Source organism: Pleurodeles waltl, chromosome 6 (assembly GCF_031143425.1).
Source record: "Pleurodeles waltl isolate 20211129_DDA chromosome 6, aPleWal1.hap1.20221129, whole genome shotgun sequence".
Lineage (NCBI taxonomy): Eukaryota > Metazoa > Chordata > Amphibia > Caudata > Salamandridae > Pleurodeles > Pleurodeles waltl.
This window is the reverse complement of record NC_090445.1, coordinates 497,214,015-497,236,448: the sequence shown is the minus strand read 5'-3', so window position 1 is coordinate 497,236,448 and position 22,434 is coordinate 497,214,015. Positions and strand designations below refer to the sequence as shown.

The 22,434-nt window shown below is 42.3% G+C and overlaps 1 protein-coding gene across 1 annotated transcript in view; it reads right to left on the bottom strand.

Moving 5' to 3' along the window:
• The window catches only part of DDX20 (DEAD-box helicase 20), a 181,766-nt gene that overhangs the window by 123,686 nt on the left and 35,646 nt on the right, over nt 1–22,434 (bottom strand). Inside the window, exon 3 of the mRNA XM_069238660.1 lies at nt 16,961–17,129. Within this exon, the coding sequence (XP_069094761.1) occupies nt 16,961–17,129 (169 nt within the window). The remainder of the gene's footprint in view (nt 1–16,960; nt 17,130–22,434) is intronic.

The window sequence follows — 22,434 nt, the reverse complement described above, 5'->3', positions numbered from 1 at the left end:
AGGTATCCTTCTAGATCTGGCAATCGCCCTCCATTCTTCCACCTGGTGTAGGGTGCTGCTGGGGAAAATAGAGGTTTGTCCCAGAAAATCCAAACCTAGAATGGTTTAAAACAAGGGTGCATGTTGGCCCCGCTGGTCTTTTCCTTATACATTTCTGATTTACCCTCTCACTTAACCCGGAGCAAGGGTTTTGCCCCCATTTTGGGAGGAAGATCAATAACCGGTTTGCTCTATGCTGACGATATAGTCATTCTGGATCGTACACCCACAGGGCTAAACAATCACCTCCAAGCCTTATGGCAATTCACTGAAGCTCACTTGTTAAAAATAAATTGCTCCAGAAGCAAAATATTGTGTTTTCATAGGTAAAAGAGGCTTAAGATGATAACTTCCGTTGGTCATTGGGAGCCCAACTACTTGAAAGGGTAAACTCATATCTTCTTGGGTAAAGTCTTTTGTGGGAACCTCTGCAATAGGGCACACACTGAACGTAACCAACACAAGGCCCTATCCCAAGCTAACGGTTTGCTCTCTACAGGGCAACTGGTAGGAGACATTTTAAACAACTTTTAGAAGTCTATAAAGTAAAGATACCCCCCTCCTTACTTTATGACCTAGAGCATGTAGATGTTGCTAACTGGGGTTTCTAAGACAAACTAGAGGGCCGTATCCTGAGGAACCCAACATCTGTAAACTCAGCCCTAACGGCAGCAACCCTCAGGCTTGAGATGGGCTTGCATAGTGCTTACGTGCAAGGACTGGCCGGGGTAATACGTTGGGTGTTTAATCTGATGAATAGGGAAGATTATTCTCTGAGGGCACTATTAAAAAAAGAAATCTTAGCTGGCAGTAGGGCGAAATATACAATTGACCGGAATTTCACACATGCCACACATCTATTATATTTAGATCCTGCCTCTATTCATACATTTTTCCAGCTACAGCTAAAATCCATTATTAGGCAAGCATCCTGGTCTGCAGGCCTTTGTCTAAATAAGAAGGCCTGTGCTCACAGGCAGGGTTTCCAATCTGTGTCCAACTCTTCAATACTGAAGAAAATGCAGCCCTTTCTTAGCTGGACCCCCACGGGGTCAGACAATTCTGGCTCCTTTTGCGACAGGGGCTGCTCCCTTTTAACACTTTACGGGCCAAACGGTATGGGTCCTTGGCAAGTTGTAATTTCTGTAAAAATGGTGACCAAGATCTGAATCATGTTGTTTTCATCTATCCAGCCCTGCTGTCATTTCGACGTAGCTGGTTACGCCCCATCTGCTTACAATTTTCTCTACGCACTGCATCTGAAGTTCTGCAGGCCTTCTTTGCTCCTACAAACGAACTGTTCTGCTATAAAATGTGTAACTTAAAAAAAAAAAAAAAAAATACGTTTGTATTAATTTTGATTTTTAATTGTTTTATAAAATTGGGAAATGTAATTTGCACATGAAAGGTCTTGGGTGCTTACACCATGGTCTTTTTAGATTATTATTTTATGTGGACCTCCATTGGAGTTCCGTATCATAAATAAAATAAACTGAGTAAACTGAGTATTGTACGTATGTAGTGTTAACTATGCTAAGGCTGTGATTCGATTGTGTTGACATAGCTACACTCTAGGTTGACATACAGGCATTCCGTGAACCTGAATCTGTTGTTTAGGCTGTTGGCTGTGCCTGGCCAATTCCATATGGGGTTGTGTCTCTGATAAAATAAACAACTTCACTCTTATATGCAAGAGTTAATCTTCGTTAACTACAACACAAAGCAAAAAAGAAGGTATCAACAAAGGAATCTTTACGGTAAACACCATGCAAGTGGCTCAAAGCATATAGAGCCCATCTATTCTATCAGATTATCCATTTCTTTAATGAACTACATGATTTAGCTGGGATGCAAGTTTTGTAGTCTGATTTTCTTCAGTACAACTATGCTGAGCTAGTGCATATGGGCATTGAGAACCCAAAGCAACTAGGTAATCCCAGTGAGCAGTATTACCATTTGCTCAAGGAATCAAAGAAGCGGGTACTTCTGCAAGGCTTTTTGGGGTGGGAGGGAAGGAGGAAAAGGCATGGCTAGTCTTGGATGGCACCGTGTGTGAGAACACTTAGGCCCTCATTACGTCAATGGCAGTAATGACCGCTTATCACCGTGGCGACGGCTGCCAAAACACAGTCGTCGCGGCTACCTACCGTCTACCATATTATGACCGTAGCCGGAATTCCGCCAGAACGCTGGCGGAATTCCGGCTACGGTCATGGCGGCGGACTGCGGTAAGGTGGCGCTGCTGCTGCCGCCGCAGACCGTATCATGATCCATGATACAGCCTGGTGGTGATCTGCTGGCAGACGCTGCTGCTGGCAGCAGCGCCACGTCCCGTCTTCTGCTGGAGGACCCCCTGCAAGCAGGTAAGTTGTGTGCTCTGACAGGGGAGGGGGTGGCATGTGGAATGCGTGTGTGCATGAATAGGTGTGAGTGTGCATGTATTTTGTGTTGTGTGAATGCATGTGTGCTTGTATGTATGTCAGTGTGTGTGGATGTGTGTGTGAATGTATGCATGCATGCATGTGTGGGTGAATGCGATTATGAGTGTGTGTATGCGTGTGTATGTTGGTGCATGAATGTGCGAGTATGTCGTGCGGGGAGGTCTGGAGGGGGTCGGGGGAGACCCCTATCAGTGTCAGGGAAGGAACTCCCTGGCACCGATAGTGCCTACCGCCATGGTTTTCATGGCAGTAAGAAAGCCATGAAAACCATGGAGGTAGGTGGGGTCATAATCCAGCGGGTGAGACAGTGACGGCTGCCTGGCTGGAGACTGAAGTCTCCAGCCCGGCGGCTGTTACCGCCCTGGTGAACGGAGTGCTACATTGGCAGTTTGGCTTGAGCCAAACCGCCAATGTCATATTTTGGGGAAGGTACCACGAGCCTGTTGGCAGTACCTTTCTCCAAAATACCACTGTCCGCCAGAGTTGTAATGAGGGCCTTAGTTTAGTTAGCATATTTATCACTCAAATAATGAAAACACCCAAACAGCATTATAATTTTTGAAAAATAAATTACATTTGCTGAGATTAAGGAAATACGCTTAATAACTATGCCATAAAAATGCCTTAAAATAATCGCTTTTAGTTAAGTACTGCAATTAACCTGTAACCTGCTATGCTTTCTTTCTGGGTCTGTGTGTGTTCAAGCTGAAGACATAGTTGCAGATTTAATTTAGAGAGTAGAACTTGCATTTGTAGTGGTTAAAGATGCAGCAGTGAAGGTGGAGGTTCATAGGCCGCTCCCATGTCAGTATTGCTCAAACAGGAGCAGAGCAAGTGCAGCTCCTCCGCTAGGGCAAAAAAGCATCTCCCTGCCGCCCTGCCCTCCCTCCCCCAATACTTCCAGCAGCATCAGCTGAAAAGCTTTTACTAAAAAAACAATAACTAAAAGTGGTGGGGCCACGGGCCATGAAGAGCACTGAGGGTGCATTATCTTTGGCCTGCCGTCTAGGGACGGCCAAATACACAAGCACAGTAGGCTCTCTCCGGCCTGGCACTGTGTTGCCGGGCTGGAGAAAGAAGGCACAGGCTCACAGTCTGCCTGTAAACTGCAGCATAGAACTAATTTCTAAGATACTTTGGAAAATACAAGGACTCAGATACACTTCCATTTACCTGGGTACGGCTGAATTAACTGGCGAGTGCCACATTTGTGGAACTGCAAAATTAGGAAGGCGCAGGTAAGTTTTAAAACATTTACTTACCACGCACACTTCCCTGCGAGCTCTACCCCTTCGTTGAAGCTGCCAGGTTGACAGCAACCTTCCGCACACCTCTACCAGCATTGAGAATCAACAGATGTGCACAGTGCTGTTACTACGAAAGTAAAGGCGCATCTCTACAACGACATGCAGTAACTATTCCTACATTTTACTGTCTATGTCTCTAAGCTGCAACCATATAGAGCACATTCGCTGATCCACATAGCTTGTTGTTTAAAAAGAAAAATCTGAATTCTCGCTGATCCGCACAGCCCATAACTAACGCAGATTAAGTTATTATCTTTTCTGATCCACACAGCTTATTAGCAACATGGATCTAACGTTATTAACCCCTGTTGAGGAATTACATTGAGAATTAGAAGTATTACTATTTATAATATGAGGACGCCTCCCACTGGATTTTCGTGTGCTAACAATGATTAGCACGCTTATAAACAAAGTTTGAACTTCATAACTGTTAATACACTTTGTCGGATACAATTTGAGTCTAGTTTTAAAGGCAAAGTTCATTTACATATTTTACTGCTGCCATGAGTTCACAAAAATATTTCTTGTAACCACTGCAAGCACTCTGGCCGGCAGGCGGAGACCCCTGTATGAATTGGCTTGATTGGATATCGTATTTTCTAAATTACTTAGAAACTAAAAATATTGATGGTAAAATGGTCTCCAGAAGAAAAGAAACAACTCTTTTTACATTCTATTGGCCCTAAGGGTTTGAAAACTTATGAGCAATTACATATTAGTCAAGAAAGTGGTTATTGGAATGTTTTTGATAAAGCTATTGCAATGTTTGACAAGTATTTTGCTCCCTATATATGGGGAGGTACTGTTAGATATACATTCTTTCACAGAAACCAAGGAGCTGATGAAAGTATAGATTAATCATTTTCTGTTTTACGAAATGTATCTCTTGAGTGCAAATTTGAAGGTTTACAAGAACAGCTTTTTCGTGATCAAGTGGTCATGGACACTATAGATTCCACAATTCAAGAGAGACTATGGATGAATGGGGATGGCGAATTAAAATACATTTTAGCCATTGTAAAAAAGGCGGAATTGTCAAGTCCTAGTGTGAATGAGCGATGGGCAAAAGTGGCAGTCAATCAGATGAGGTGACTGAAAAGATTAAAAGTAAGGAAAAAGTTTCTCCATCAGAAAGGAATAATAGAAATAGTAAAAAAAAAAAAAAAAAAAAAAAATCCTAAAGAAGTTATGAGGTGTTCCTATTGGGACAGGGATTCACATCAGGATACCAGTAAATTATGTCATGCCACAAAAGCAAAATGTTTGTCTTGTGGAAAAGTAGGGCATTTTGCCAAAGTATGTAAGAAAAAGAAGAATGCAGAAGTAAAATGTATTGATGAGGAAAGCAATTCAGATGGGCATGAACAAGTTAATAGGATTTTTAATATGAAAAGATTTGTTTGTGCTTCATGTATGTGGTAGAAATGACAAGCTGAGGAAGAAACCTATTTGTACTATGAGCACTGGAGGAGTGGAAGTCCAAATGTATGCACATACTGCATCTCCTCATACTAGAATTAATGAGGAGGTATGGAAAAAGAAGCGAGTAAACCACATTGGTGAAAAATTATTCACTACTGACATTCATTCTGAAGGGTTCTCAGGTGAGAAGATTGATTTTTCAGGTGATAAAACATTAGTATTTAGATTAAAAAAACAGACAAGCTACAGGAGAACTATATATTGCGTCTGAATTAGGGTAGCATGATTAAGGGGATATAAACGTGATGTTAAATCCCAACAATTCGGAGTCTGTAATGATTGTTGATGATAGTGAGCACATAGGAAACAGAATATTTAAAAATATCCCTCAGTTTTCTCAGGGAAAATTGGAAATCTTACAGAATTTGTACATCATATTGTTTTGAAAGAAGAGGTACACCCTAAAAAGCACATACCTATTCTCTTAAGGGAGGAACAACAAAAGGAGTTGGATCAACTGTTAAAGGCTGACATTATAGAAGAAATAGAGGTATCTGAGTAGATTTCACCTGTAGAAATGGCCAGACGCAGTAATGGAAAAATGTGATTACGTGGTGATCTACGCTTTCTCAACAATAATATTGTGGTTGACAAATTTCCACTTCCAAAATTCTCTGAGATGCTTGCATTAGTAAATGGTGCTAAATGGTTTACATCAGTTGATTTATCCACAATTTATTATCAGATATCTCTTCACAAGAATAGCAGAAAATATACAGCAAAACTCCAATGTGCTGTTATCAATAGAAAAGAATGCCCTTTGGATTAGCATCTGCTTCAGCAGCATTCCAGAGATTGATGCATACATTATTTGGTAAAATGAAAAACGTTAAATCTTTTCAAGACGATATCCTGATTTAAGGCAAGGATAGGCAGAAACATGATGCTATTTTAGAAGATGTGTTAGGAATACTAAATGACAGAAATTTAACTGTGGAATTCCCTAAATGCAAGTTTGCAGTGCATTCAGTGACTTATCTAGGCCATGTGTTAAGTGAAGAGGGTATTTCTCCAAAACCTGATTTGACTGAAGCCATAAGCTGTGCTTCTGCACCCATTAACATGGAAGAATTGAGATCTTTTTGGGTTTGGTGGAATTGTATTCAAAGTTTGTAAAGGATTTTTCAGGAAATATATATAATATTGGACAATTGTTGAAAAATAAAAATAAGTTTTTAGTCCCTGTAATGCCAGAAGGAACTTGAGGGCATCAGAAACGCTATTATCCGAGCCCCAGCCTTGAAAAATGTTGATCCTGACTTGGAAAACTAGGTTACGGTGGTTGTTAGCAACAAAGGCTTTGAGGGAGTGTTGACATAAAAGGACTCCAAAGGGATAGAGAAAATTATTGCTTATGCATCCAAGGAATTGCGGCCAGTAGAAGAAACATTCTCTGTTATAGAAAAAGAGACGCTTGCATGTGTCTGGGTGTGGGAACACTTCAGGTCTTTTATTTGGGGTAGACAGTGTACTACTAAAATTGATCACAAACCACAGGTTTAAGTATTAACAACTGAAGGAATATTCAAGGCCTCTGCATGGATCTCAATGAGAGTGCAAGATTTTATTTACAAGGTTGAGTATGTACTTAGCAAAAGCAACGTTATGGAAGAGTTTTATCCAGAATTCCATTGGATAATAAAAAGTGTGAAAAGCAAGGGTGGGATGAATTCTGCATTGCACTTGTACATGGTCAAGGTACAAATAGTATTAAGGAGGAAGAAAGAATGTACTAAGGATTCTGTGTTACAGAAGTTAACATGCTGCATTGAAGAAGACTGGCTGAAGAAAATTGTACAGAAATAGGGCTTTTTTTGAAAGTAAGAAACAAATTAACTGCAGAAAAAAGAATGGTACAAAGTGGAGATCAAATGATGCTATCAGTTGTCCAGAGAGGGAAGATTGTGATTTTGTGTCATGAAGGTCATGGAGGGATTGTCAAAACTCAACAAATTATAAAAAGATGGTTTTGTGGCCAGATTTAGACATGTCTGTGGAGAGAATGTTTAGGGAAGACCTAGTATGTGTGAGCCTATAGTTCCAAAACAACCTTGTGACACTCTTGCTTAGATATCATGGGTCCTATAGTACAAAGTGAGAAGTACGTAATAGCCTTGATTGATATTTTCTCAAGATGGCCAGTTGTAAAAATTGTGGAAAGAGTTGACACTGCTGCTGTATTAATGTTTTTGGATGAAGACTTTTTTTTTTGCTTTTTGCAATAAGGCTTACCTGTACAAATAATAATTAGTGACAATGGACTTCAATTCACGTCTAACAAAGCTCAAAATTATTTTGATAGAGTGGGATAAAACACAGAACCACGTCATTCTATAATCCAAGTGGTAATAGCATGATAGAACAATTTAATAGGGTAATCAAGAATGCTCTGCAGTTAGCTATAAAATGGTTGGGAAATTCAAGTATTTAAAACAGCTTGGATGTACAGAACAACTATTCATGATGCGCTTGGGGTATCACCTTTTGAGGTCACGCGAGGTAGGGAGGCCAGAACCAAAGGTAATATAGAGTGGTTAGTATGTTCTTTCTTATGAAAGGATCAGAAAAAGAATTGTTGACACCCATTTAAAGTACAAACATAATGGGCCTGATTAGACCTTTTGAGGTGTTAATCCGTCCCAAAAGTGACCGTAAAGTGACGGATATACCACCAGCCGTATTACGAGTCCATTACATCCTATGGAACTCGTAATACGGCTGGTGGTATATCTGTCACATTTGGGACGGATTAACACCTCCTCCAAAGTTGTAATCAGGCCCAATATCATTTAAGGAAGAACTCAAAAGAAACCATAGACTAAGTGGGAATGATGGTTAAGGTTAAAACAAACCTTGGAAATTTAAGAAAGGAGAGTCTCAATTTATGGAACCTTCAAAGGTAATCATAGTGTTGCGCAATGCAGTCATGTTAACCGGTTCTGTGCCACGGACATAATGGTTACGTCCTGCGGCACAGTGCTTGTGTGCCCAGGACGTAACCACTACGTCCTGGCAACAGAGCCCAGAGGAAGCGCTAGCGCTCCCTTTGTGTTCATAAGGCAGGGATGGAAGGGGAAGCCCTTCCCCTTCCAACCCCGACAGCCCCCCAATCCGCCCGCCCCCCGTGACGTCAGCGCGTGATCGCACGCTCACCATCACAGAGACCTCCTCCCATCGCGCTGGAAGCTCAGCTTCCAGTGCGATCGGAAGAGAAATGCTCAGCAAATATTAGCGCCAGGGCTAATATTTTTTTGTGTTTTTTTTTTGTTTGTTTGTTTTTTTTTTAGAGATGGGGAGCGACCCATTAGGCAAGGGTCGCTCCCCTGGGGGGCAAATTGTATTAAGAGCATTTCTGCTCCCCTTGGGGGCAGATCGGACGATTTTAGGTCAATCTGCCCCAAAGGGGGGCAGAAACCACTAGGCACCGGGGATCTTTTTTTTTGCGTCAATGTCACAAAATGGAAGCTACCCCTTAGGCAAGGGTCGCGCCCGGAGGGGGTGGTGGGACAGGGAGGAAAATTTATTTTAGGCCATTTCTGCCCCCCCCCCCCGGGGGCGATCGGCCTATTTTTATTAGGGGGGGGCAGAAACTTCTAGGCGCCAGGGCTAATTTTTGTGTGTGTGTGTGTGTGTGTGTGTGTTTTTTGTTTTTAAAGAGATGGGGAGCGACCCTTTAGGCAAGGGTCGCTCCCCTAGGGGCAAATTGTAGTTAGACCATTTCTGCCCCCCTTGGGGGCAGTTCGGCTGATTTTTGTTGGGTCAATCTGCCCCCAAGGGGGGCAGAAACCACTAGGCACCGGGGATTTTTTTTTTTTGCGCCAATGTCACGCAAGGGGAGCGACCCCTTAGGCAAGGGTCGCAAATATATTTTAGGCCATTTCTCTTCCCCCCCCCTGAGGGCAGATCGGCCTATTGTTATTAGGCCGATCTGCCCCCAGGTGTGGCAGAATCCTCTAGGCGCCAGGGATAAAAATAATATTTTTTTTGTTGTTTTTTTAGAGGTGGGGAGCGACCCCTTAGTCAAAGGTCGCTCCCCTGGGAGGAAAATTATATTTAGACCATTTCTGCCCCCCCATTGGGGGCAGATTGGCCGATTTTTATTAGGCCAATCTGCCCCCAAGGGGGCAGAAACCACTTAAGCACCAGGGGGGGCGTGTGTGTGTGTGTGTGTGTGTGTGTGTGTGTGTTTTTTTTGGGTAAGGGTCGCTCCCCATGGGGGCACATTACTGTTGGCCATATCTGCCCCCCCATTGGGGGCAGATGGGCCTATTTTTGGAAGGCCCATCTGCCCCCAAGGAGGGGCAGAAAGCCCAGCAGAGGCCAGGGAATTTAAAAAAAAAAAAAAAAAAAAAAAAAAAAAAAAAAAAAAAGAGGGTGGGGGTATGGCCATACCCCCACCACAAATAAATGGGGCCAAAGTTGTTCTGCCCACCAGCGGGCAGATGGGGCAATTACCCATGATCCACACCCCGGGGGGGGGCAGAAAGTCTACTAGATGGCAGGGAATAAAAAAAAAAAAATAAAAAAAAAAATGGGGTGGTGGCTACCAACCAGTATGGGCCTGGATACGCCCCCACCTCAACTGAAGGGGGGGGTAACAGTCTTTCAGCTCTCCCCCGCACTCTAAAACATCTTATCCCACAGCAAGCAAGAAGACATTTGATTATTTTGGGTTTTAGTTTTACATTTGGGCCATGAGAGCTTGGCTTACTCTCAAAATCGTCCCACTTGGAATGGCGAGGGCTGCACTTTATGGACTTTGGGACGCTGCCATGTAGAAAAATCCACAAGACCTAGACACATCTGAAAACTAAACATCTGGGTGATTCCAGGGTGGTGCGTTTCACATGCACCCGCACCATTTTTGTACTCACAATCCCCTGCAAACCTCCAACTTTGCTGGAAATCACACATTTTCCCACGTTTTTTGTGATGGAACCTTCCGGAATCTGCAGGAATCAACAAAATTCCTACCACCCAGCATTGTCTCATCTATACCGATAAAAATTCTGCTGCACTTCTCAGCCTAAAAATGTTTTTTTGCAAACTGCCCTTTTGGACCCCTTTGGTTCCCCCTCAATATCGACATGTTTTTGTCTCTTCCTTTTCACAAGCACTTGGCCCACCTACACAAATGAGGTATAATTTTTACCGGGAGACTGAGGGGAACATTGGGTGGTATGAAATGTGCCCCATTGCGGTGATCCCACACAGAAATGTGGGAAAAATGTGATTTTTTTAGCTAAATTTGAGGTTTGGTGAGGATTCTGGGTAAGAAAACATTGGGGGATCCATGCAAGTCACACCTCACTGGACTCCCTCGGGTGTCTAGTTTTCAGAAATGTCTGAGTTTGGTAGGTTTCCCTAGAAGGCTGCTGAGCCCAGGACCAAAAATGCAGGTGCCCCCGCAAAAACAGGTAGTTTTGTATTTGATAATTTTGATGTGTCCAGATAGTGTTATGGGGCATTTCCTTTCGCGGGCAGTAGGCCCACCCACAAAAGTGAGGTACCATTTTTATCGGGAGACTTGGGGGGGGGGGGGACGCTGGGTGGAAGGAAATTTGTGGCTCCTCTCATATTCCAGAACTTTCTGTCACTGAAATGAGAGGAAAAAGTGTTTTTTGGGCCAGATTTTGAGGTTTGCAAAGGATTCTGGGTAACAGAACCTGGTCAGAGCCCCACAAGTCACCCCATTTTGGATTTCCCTAGGTCTCTAGTTTTTACAAATGTGCTAGTTTGCTAGGTTTCCCCAGGTGCCGGCTGAGCTAGAGGCCACTTTGTAAAAAACACCTCTGTTTTCTGTGGAAAAATGTGATGTGTCCACGTTGTGATTTGGGCCATTTCCTTTCGCGGGCGCTAGGCCTACCCACACAAGTGAGGTACCATTTTTATCGGGAGACGTGGGGGAAGCACAGAATAGCAAAACAAGTGTTACTGCCCCTTGCCTTTCTCTACATTTTTTCCTTCCAAATGTAAGGCAGTGTGTAAAATGACGTCTGTTTGTGAAATGCCCTGTAATTCACATGCTAGTATGGGCACCCCGGAATTCAAAGATGTGCAAATAACCACTGCTTTTCAACACCTTATCTTGTGGCCATTTTGGAAATACAAAGGTTTTCTTGATACCTATTTTTCACTTTTTATATTTCAGCAAATGAATTGATGAACCTACAAGCCCTATATAGCCCCGCAACCAGAAGAGTCCAGCTGACGTAACGGTATATTGCTTTAAAAAAATCTGACATCGCAGGAAAAAGTTACAGAGTAAAACGTGGAGAAAAATGGCTGTTTTTTTCACCTCAATTTCAATATTTTTTTTATTTCAGCTGTTATTTTCTGTAGGAAACACTTGTAGGATCTACACAAATGACCCCTTGCTGAATTCAGATTTATGTCTACTTTTCAGAAATGTTTAGCTTTCTGGGATCCAGAATTGGTTTCTCACCCATTTCGGTCGCTAACTGGAAGGAGGCTGAAAGCACAAAAAATAGTAAAAATGGGGTATGTCCCAGTAAAATGTCAAAATTGTTTGGAAAAATTGGGTTTTCTAATTCAAGTCTGCCTGTTCCTGAAAGCTGAGAAGATGGTGATCTTGCCACCGCAAACCCTTTGTTGATGCCATTTTCAGGGAAAAAACCACGAGCCGCCTTCTGCAGCCCTTTTTTCCCTTTTTTTTTTTAAAAAAAAAACAAACAAATTTTTCACTGTTTTTTGGCTAATTTCTTGGTCTCCTTCAGGGGAACCCACAAAGTCTGGGTACCTCTAGATTCCCTAAGATGTTGGAAAAAAAGGTGCAAATTTGGCGTGGGTAGCTGATGTGAACAAAAAGTTGTGAGGGCCTAAGCGCGAACTGCCCTAAATAGCCAAATAAAGGCTCGGCAAAGGAGGGGAAAAGGCCTGGCAGCGAAGGGGTTAAGTGATGGTAAGGTTTAGAATTTGGAGAGGATTGCAGTTCTTAAGGATGGTGTGGTAAATAAAGAAAGTATCCCTAGTTAGAATGCCAGACAGGATTGGGAAGACGAAGACCAAAGTGTTGTTTACAAGAGGAAATTAGGGCTATTGAGGGCAACATTGGGAAGAAGAACAGATGAGAGGTCAGGATGGTAATGTGGTCTGTAACAGTCATGAAAAGGAAAGTCATGGAGTAAATTCTAGCGATACGAGCTTAGAGGGGTTGGAAGAAAGGAATATAAGTGGTAAAATGGATAAAGAAGGGTATGACAGATGTAGAGTGATGGGAAAGGTAAATTATTTATGGAATAAATTAAAATGGCAATCTGAATATGAAATGTAGTAATAAATTGTAATGTACTTTTATTATGTTCTTTATTTTTTAGGGTCGAGCCTGCGTTGCATGCGCTCGCGCATGCGTATCGCAGCGAGACGCTTTTGTAGTTAGAAAAGGGCTCGGAGCCCTGTCAACTTCACGTCAGTGTTTTTTATTGGTTTGTGGGCTTGCCTAATAAAATCTGCTTGCTATCATTAGTCGAAGGCACGCATACGTCATGCTTTTTCCGGTGGCTAGCCCTCCTCGAGCGCAGCGACCAAGTACAGAAAACATGCGAGGCTCGCTGTTTTCCATCGGGCTCGTAGACTTCTTTTTCTCTAATTTACGAGCGCGATCTCGCTTGGCAGAAGTCGAGTGCTTTACATAGTTAATTTCACTTTTTCGGGTTATGTACATGAATGCACTTTTGCCCGATAGGTGAAAAGTCGGGTTAAGAGTTTACAACGCGATCAGCTCTAACATGAGCAAACGCGAGACCCGTTGCATTGTAAATGCTTGTTTAAATTGTAAAGGAGGAAGATGTGTTATGTTTTGTAATCTTTATAGCATTGCACGTGTTCCACAGCGCTGTCTTTCTCTTGACAACAAGGGAATTGTAGATTGTGAAGGCAAAATGACAGTTGTCTGAGGAGTCAGAGGAGCCACGAGCCGGGCAGAGGTCATGTATTGGTAACGTTGTTTCAGTTTATAATAAACATTCTTAAAATATTTGTAAGGAATACTCATTACACAAGGCTTTTAATCCCATGAGTCCTCTGCAAAGGTGTACAGTCGTCAAACCAGAAGGTGACGTTTGAATACAACAAATGGGTCAGATTATCTGCAAAATAGCAGTAGCTGGGTAACTCCAACTGGCCACTCCGACTCAAAGCTGATCCCAAACTTTTGGAGAAAGTTCTAAATTAAATGCATTTCCTTTAGGTGTGTCACTGCTTTGAAGCCCTAACCGGTCTTGATCATTCTTTAGGGCTGTGGATACCTACCCAACCTTGCTGGCTAATTGACCCTAAATTTAGGTTTGCGCAAGGAAAACCCAATACATGCAAGTTAATCCTAACTAAATAAGGGAATAAGAGACCCGTTAGGGCTTGAAATATGTGCAGAAACATGTTGGCCTTAGAGTAGGTGGCTTGAGTCATAATTCTCGAATTTGTTTTTAATATTACCTGTGGTACCCAATACTAAAGGTGAAATGCCCGAGTACTGCAATGTAGGTTTAAAATAGTGCATATGGCTATAGTTAGGTGTTAAACTGGTACTAATGAAGTGCATCTAATGTCCAGACTGTGCTTATGCGTTTAAAAATGAGAAAATAGCGAGGTAATACTATCACAATATGTGCAGCATAATGCCCCATAATTTGCCCTTACTTCCTGCAAAATTTACTTAACCCTGTCGCATAGTTTGGCCCTCTCCTGCAGCAGAATTCCAGTGGACCGGACTATAAATAAGGTGACATTAGTCCCATTACGGAACGGTAGTCAACCAGGGTGACTGAGGTACCACTTTGGGTGTACACACATTACACCATAAAGTGCAACACTGTATTGGTGGGCAGAAGACAAGTCTTTTGGAACACCTGACACGGGACTCATGACAGAATACACTCTGGGTGTGCTCGAATGAGTAATGGGGAGCAGGCACCACCCGGCCACTCTCCCAGGACCTTCTCTGCCTACAGTTTAGGTATCTTAAGCATGTGCACCATGTTTCTCTATCCATTGTATGTTATCTGTATCGTTTGTATTAATCGGTCTGCGCCTTGAAGCTTTTTGTAATGGCATTTATTTGTGGTTTACAAACAACAAGCAGGCCAATCTGATATTTAAACTGTGTAAACAATACAAAAAATAAAGACTTAAATGAGGGCATGAACTACACTACTCCACTTGAATAGACATCATCCCCATTGACCCTACAAATCCTGAACGCCTTGAGAGGAAAAATATACGAAAAATGTTATGTTAACATTATGCTAATTAGGTTTTTTTTAAAGCACCATTGGGTCTCTTGGAGCTCACAACAAAGGAAACAGTATCAGGAAGCGAGCAATTATTCAGAGAATAAAAGAGTTGTGTTTTTTTTCTAAAAACGACGTGACAAGTAATGATTTTAGGACTCAATGGCAGTTCATTCCAAAGTTGAGGTGCAAGGACAGAAAAAGCACGCCTCCACCTCCCAAACTCTAAGACGAGCAAGATATGATAAACAGAGTGATCGATCACATGTACACATAGCTGGAGATCCAGTACAGATTTGGATTTTTGGGGCGAATATATTTGCCTGGCTTTAACACTTTGTAAATAATAAAGTCGCCACTTCAGGGCTTTTTTTTGTTCACATACAGGGTGTTTCAATAATTGATCCCCTTAAAGCAGAAATGTGGCTCAACCACCTTCTAGCGTAATAAATTGGATGATGGGTTTAGCGTGCGCATGTGAAAGGTACATAAAGAAATTAATGCAGAAACATGGGTATCCATCTTTAATTTGGAGCCAATTTTGACTGCCAATTATTTTAGATTATTACTGCCGGAAAAAGTCAACGCAACAAGAACATTTGACTTAGCCAAACTGATTTTCTGCCATTTTTGGACCATACGGTCCTTAACTCTACAAAGATATTCTCTCATACCCATTCATTTGGAGAGTCTGACAGTCAGATGGTAGATCAACGGAGTGTCATCTGTGTATAGCAGAATTGACTACCATACCTTCTAATTTCTCTAGAGGGGGGTTTATACGTAGAGATTGCATAAGGGCAGAGAGTACTGATCTTTGTGGAATACTTGTGTGGATAGAATCAGAGGGTGATGTGTGATGATCAACAATAACTATGAGCCCAAAAAGGAAGTAAGCCACTCTGATACTTGTCCATACAGTCCAGAGATGTTGAGTCTGGCAATCAGAATGTTATAAGCAACAGTGTCAAATTCTGCTGAGCGATAAGACCGAGGTAGAGCACTGATATTACCTTCATCTGCTGCAATAAGGAGGTGATCAACAGCAGCAATAACAGCTTTCTTTCCAGGTGCAGGGAGTTTGCTTGTGGTTCTCACTTCCTTTATCCATGAGAGTAGAACTATACTTTTTCAGATATAGGACATTTCTTAGAACCAGGCTTTTCACTCAATAAGCTCATCCTTTATTTGAAACAGCACAAATTCAGGATTATTTAAGTAGCACCAAGAGACTCTTTATGAGCGACAGTGCATTTTATAAATGGTCAAAAATATATAAATAAATACCACATTTCATGCTTCTATTGCAGCAGAAGACAGTTTGGGAACCATCAAGAATTAGGTTTTTGCTAACTAAGAGGACAATGGTTACCATATATGGCTTCCCAACAATTTGGCTACTGTCGGCAAAAGACTGATTGGTCTGTAGTTAGGCAAGACAGTGGGGTCCAGATTATGCTTCTTAATGAGTGGCTTTTTTATTCCATGTTTTACTTCAGTAGAAACAGTAAATGTACTAAGGAAAGGTAATAATATTCCAAATCGTTGCCGTTGTGCAGGGGATACTTTGCTGTAAACAATAGAGTTTCTGGTTCCTGAACTGCACACCCTGATAGTTGTTAACATATCGATCTGATAAATGTGTGTGTGCCCTCTCTTCTAGATTGCTAAATTTACAGTATTATGTATGCTAAGTGTCCACAGTCAAAATAGTCCTATAAATAGACTCCTCTCATATGCTCAGTCCTTCCTCAAATTCACACTTGTGTTCCACGGTTACTTTGCAATTAGAATCCTTTTATTCCTTAACCAATTGTGCTGATCATCACAAAGTTGTGTATACTCCTTTTGTGCTCTGCATAGTCTCAATTTGTTACATCACAAACATGGTCATGCTTCACAATCCTAAATTGTTCTTCATTACAACTGGTCCCGGATGCCTTTCGGACATAAGTCCTTCGCCAAGGGATATAAGACAACATATCAGTCTACAAACAGTCTGAACCATGATTGAATTTCTCACTCGCGAGCACGTAGAGAAAGACAAAAATAAAACAAATAAAGAACACACAAAAGCCCAGGTTAAAAATCATAAAAACGGAAGTCAAAAAAGTGTTAAACCAAAACTAGCATTTCTCCAGCATACTGCTATAACAAACGTTGATATGTTTTAATCTGTAATTTAACTAAGCATTTTTCATTTGTTACAGGAGAAAAGCTCTACCACAACGTCATAGTAAGGGGGAAGGATTTGGATGATTGATATCCCATTTTCCAGAACACCCTTCCACAAAAGTCTCATAGCAGTTTATATATTTCCTCAGCCGTAAATGCCCTGCACTTGCATTTCTCTGTTTCACACTTAAACCCGAACATCACAGACTCAAAAATTTAGCAAATTAGCAAGTAAAACAGCTTGAATCCAAAGGATAGCTGCACTGACCTGGAGAGCCAACAGCTATGTGGCATTTCTTGAGCCTGGACTTATCCAGCTGCAAAGGGGTCCCTCCAATGAAGACGTGGCATTCCAACCCCTCCATCTTCATCCCGATTGCCATGATCACTGAATGAATCTGCACAGCGATTTCTCGTGTGGGTGCCAACACAAGGATCTGAAAAGGAAAAAAAAAAAATTCAGCAAAGGATCTTAAAATTATTCTGTGGTAAAACATTAATGACATCCCATAAATTCACATTGCACACAGTCATATACAGGCCTGGTTACCGTTAAAAGGAGCACCCTACTAAATAAAAGTATTTGGGGTGGAGGTTGAGATGATGTATTTACTAAGTACATTCCTAAATTCAATAGGGGAGTATGTAGACTTTTTTTTTTTTTTTTAGTTTAGTTTAACTTACTTTATGTGATTTAACCTACAATAACTTCTCTTCAAATACCTTTTCTCCACTGCACACTGTTATTTTCTCGAACTTTAAAAGCAACAGACTCTCTTCAATCACAAGGAACCACTCTTACATGCAATCAACAAAAGATTACAAAGGCTTGTAAGCCATTAGCAAGGAGCTCTCCGTGTCATTACGGAGCAAACTAGGATTCCAATGAGAATACTAGGCAGCCTTTTGTCTCCAAGTTATTGGCAAGGCATAGATCCTTCCCTCTTTCTGCAGGTATCTGGCCAGTTTATGGCACGTGTCCTAAAAAGCAGGGCAAATGTCAATGAAAAATAGGAAGATTCTCTAGTTCAAGGAAGTTAATTATTGAACAGCCCAGGCTTGTGTTTAGTACACAAGAAGGTCTATCAAATACTTATCTAACGTTTTACCAATTACAACCCTTCTAAATGGCAGTGGCGGCTGGTGTCATTTTAAAGTGATGGGGCATAAAAGATGGGGATGAGAGTTCCGTCGTAATTGAGCGAAGTAAGTGAGCTTGACTGACAGAAGCAGAGGTTGGGGTGTCTGCCCCACCCATCCCCCCCAAGAAATTTGTTAAGGGTAGGCAAATGGTGCATTTTGAAAGCAAATTTGAGAAAGCTTGAAGGTAAATATCATGTACAGCTATTTTTGCACAGAATACAGGCTCCTTCACTTTGGCACTTTGTGTTAACCTGTACCTCAGTAGGCTTATCTGTACATAATGGTAGCGCCTACAAAACCAAATAACTGTATTTGCTCACATTGGCATATGTGACTCAATGTGCGCTTACCACATGTTGTTATGTTTACAACTTAGCCAATAGCACGAGGTGGGGGATTAATACAGCTTTAAGAAGAGACAAAGCCCGCTCTATGTAAATTTTAAAGAATTTGTAACAGTAAGTGACGTTCCAACCAAATCTAAAAACGTAAAATCGTCCTTAAACTATGGGTACAAGGGAGGAGCCCTACATTTTTTCCACATACCAACAAAAAATAAAATCCTTAAAACTTACGCACCACCAAGTCTAACAGTCCACCAATGTTTTACAGTCATTTTAACAATTCCTCAAAGCATTCCTCCTAATTTACAACTGAACTAAACAGTTTGAAGCCAGTTATTTAATCTGCACCTCTGCTAGGCCGGGAGGCATCAAGTTCTTTCGTAGTAAGCATGGGAAAATTAGAGATGGCACAGCAAAAACACAAATGGCCAGCACATAGTTTGAGGCAGTGCTAGTGGTATGAAGCCCTTTAGAAATGCTGAAATAAAAGGAAGGATTCAGTTAGCCCAGGTATACTATGTTTTGTGAGCGCTACAGTGGGACACTAAGTGGGGATCGTCAAAGTAAATTGTTTGTAAAAGCAGTACGAAGAGTTTTCATGTACAAAAGGTATTTTTGAGCCAAAGGATGGAAAAGCACGTTACCAAAATATTTGGCAATGCAGTTCTCCAATCTGGTAATGTATGCACGGTGTTCCCATTCGTGCAATGCAGTACGTGCGGATTTAACTATAGTGCAGGCCGAATTTCAGTAAATTTAGGAGGACTTACTTGATTAAGCTGGAAAGCATGTCTGCAGTTAGCATGCCTATCTGAAGGCATTCTGTAGAGTTCCTGATTATTTTCCCGTGGCTTCAGGGTGCTGGTCAGAGTAAACATGACTCGATTTGCGCACCATATCAAGCTGATGCCATGCTACCACTCTCAACTGATATATATCTATATCTATATCTATATCTATATATATATATATATATATATATATATATATATGAGCTTGCCTAGGGAGTACAGATGTACTCCTCGGCCTAACACTTTTCCAGACATTTCACCATTGTGTAAAAATGAGCTCACGCCCCAGTCGCAGAACCTGGTGCTGGGCCTCAGTGATCTTCTCAATAATGTCAGTGTAAAATATCACCACATTTTATTATCTTCATTCCTGCACCGTATTTTGGGCAGGTTTATTCCACGAGCCCCAGACATAACTATTGTGATAGAAAAAAATACCTGAAATAGCAGCAAACCGTTACACACGTGCACTGCATTTGCCTTAGAGTTGCTAAACTTTAAACTCACATGCGGCGATTGCATTAATTATCGCAGCGGAATGTAAGGGCAGCTACTATGAATTAGACCAGGTAAGAAGAACCACAGTAAATTCTGAGGTAACTGGAATCTACATTAGTCATGTTTTTGATGATATCCCGCCCCATACACTTCTACTCCTTTTCTGAACTACCCAGTTGATTCTAATGCGCCTTAAGGTGATAATTTTGTAATTAACTACGTAACTGCTTTCCCTAGTTTTCATTAAAAAAAATGTATACACAGATTTTTTTAATAACTAGCTGTGCCAGTATGCGCCTTGGTCTTGCTATACTTCTCAGGGTGATCCTCATACTTTAAAGAAACAGCCATTCACCTGGGCCTGGAAACACGCACTCGCAACTGGAGGACACAAAAAAAACTTGAATGCTTCCTTCAATCTCACTTCCCCAGCCCTGACATTACATGTAACAATAAGGGCATGTGACTCTGTAAGAAACAGAAACATGGCCAAAAAAAGTAAAGCCACACAGTGATTGGCCATGTTTGCAGTACTCCCACCCCTGCGCTGCCTTCTGAGCCTGCCTGAACTGCCTTGAACACAACCAACTGCTGCGTTGCTCTCAAGCTAGTTTCAGTAGTAAACAGCATGAGAGCAATGCAAGGATTGGTGGGAGTATATGAATCTAGTGGTCCAAAGAAAGTTGTGCTTGTGCCCCTGGCCCCTAAGCAGAGCCGGTTCAAGAGGAATAAAGTGCACAAGTCAGGTTGGTCAGAGTAGAAGACCTGTCCAACTCGACATGCGCACTTGTCTTGAGTCTGCCAAACAGAAGGATTTGCTCCACCCTGCACAGATACAGGAGCAACACTATGCCCGATGCTGCCTTGTGGTAAATCAATGGTGTTTTTAATTAATGTTATGTGTGTGGTAGCTCTCAGCAGGGGTGGAATGTCAATGCCCTAATGCTCCTATGAAGGCGTCACCCGTGCTAAATGGGTGAAATCTCAGGAACCATATGAGTTTTAACCAATTAAAAATAAGACATCAGTGGTGGTGCTCATATCAAATGTGTGTTGTAGCATAAGTGACTAGCATTGTTAAGGCAACAGGAAACCACGTATTACAGCAGAGGCACTTTTAACTAATCTTCAGTGGGGCGTTGTGCTTGAAAAAGAACCAGACATGCTGCTCTAACAGTAAACTACTATTCTTACTATCACTTCCATACTTTGCAAATACTTAGATTGTCACTCAATGTTGCTCTAGCTTTCTGCTACCATTGCATTAAAAATAAAACTATTACAGTGGCATGTACATTGGAGTGTTGTGTCACTTACATACTACTGAGTTCATTAAGGAGTATGTTAGTGAACATTATGTTCAACGGTCATTGTTCGGGGCTTGGCTCACCATTTGAGACACAGATGGAAGTCCAAGAAGGACTAGAAGGCAGTTGTTTACTTTCAAGGCTGGAGAGAGTGAGGAACGCTCAGTAGATTCAGCTATGAAAGCAGTCCTAAGGGAACAGCAAACCACTTTCTTGCAGGCACGTTCATGATTTGTTGCTGTACCGAAGATATCCACCTCGCCAAACCATAAAGTACGACATTTTTAAAAACTTCTTCGGAATTGTTGGTAAAATTGAAATATTTTTAGACCGTGCATAAAATATTTTGTGCTGTAATATGCCTATCTGGCTGCATTTAAAAACAAGGAATGGACAAGCAAATACACCTGGGCCTATTGTGGTAGGCCACAAACACTGCATTACACATTTAAAGCCAGATAGAGAATGTAAGAAACCAAAGAAACTAAAAGACAAATCATAATGAAGGCTTCTTTGGAATCGGACCTTTATCTGACATAGAAGCAGGGAGGAATGAGCAGGAGGAAAGAGGAGCAAAAGATAAAAGGAGGGAAAGTTAATGTTGGCTTTTCTTTTTCACATATTGGGACAGCCTGAACTCAAGATTGCACTGAAGTCTGCCACTATCTACATTGACATCATCAGCTGAGGCATCCCTTTATATCAAGAAACAAAAGCCAATATTGGAGGGGGGGGGGGAAATCGACCGACAATGGAATAAGCTCTGTGGACCGCGAGCTCCCAGGGAAGTCATATGAATCCAGCCCCATCCTGCTAAATAATTGACCCCCACAGCCCCTAAAATGTGAGGACATCCCTGCCATGTTGACCTGTTCCCCTCCTGCCCGATGCTGCTGCGCTCCAGAAGCGGCCGGACACCGCTGACTGATCTGCACCAAGCTCCGAAGGGAGCAAGATGGTGGCTGTGACTGAAGAGGGGCACTGCAGGAGAAACTAGGTCACTGCCAGGCCCTCATTACTTACTCCAACCCGAGCTTTGACAACTTTCCAGTGGGCCAACTCTGTTGCTGCTGGGTCCCCCCTGTTGCCTGGGGGTCCATGATCATGCGATGAGTCACTGCCTTCAGAGCGAGTCCAAGAAGCGGCCAAGTGGCACTTGGCTTGCTGGTCTGGTGGACCCTGCTAGGACTTAACTTGGATACCTTCCAACTTCTTGGCTGCCTGTTCCTCACCTGTGCTGCCATTGAGACGACGGAGGTGAGGCATCGGAGTGCCCATCGGCCCTGGGGGAGAAGCGTCCCGGTGCATCAACTACAGCATGGGGGAGTTGAATGGTGAGGGACCACGAGAAATACTGGTTCTCCTGGCCCTCGTTCCTCCTGCCCACCCTGTAGCTTGCAGTCTGCCCTTGCGGCACCAGGATTCACAGGTTAGGGGGGGTGGCGGGGGGGGGGGGAAGAGGGGAGTGTTTGGGCCTCCAGAGCGTGGCTGGAGGGCAGCCCCGCTGTGCATGTGACCCAATTGCTGGACTTTAAACAGAGGGAAGCATCCTGACTAGCCATGTATCAGACAATGGGCCTGCTGCTGCTTCCTGCTGCCCTGGCCAACCTGTGATGCTTTGGTCCTCTGGTCTGTGGTATGGCGGAGCTACTGTCCTGC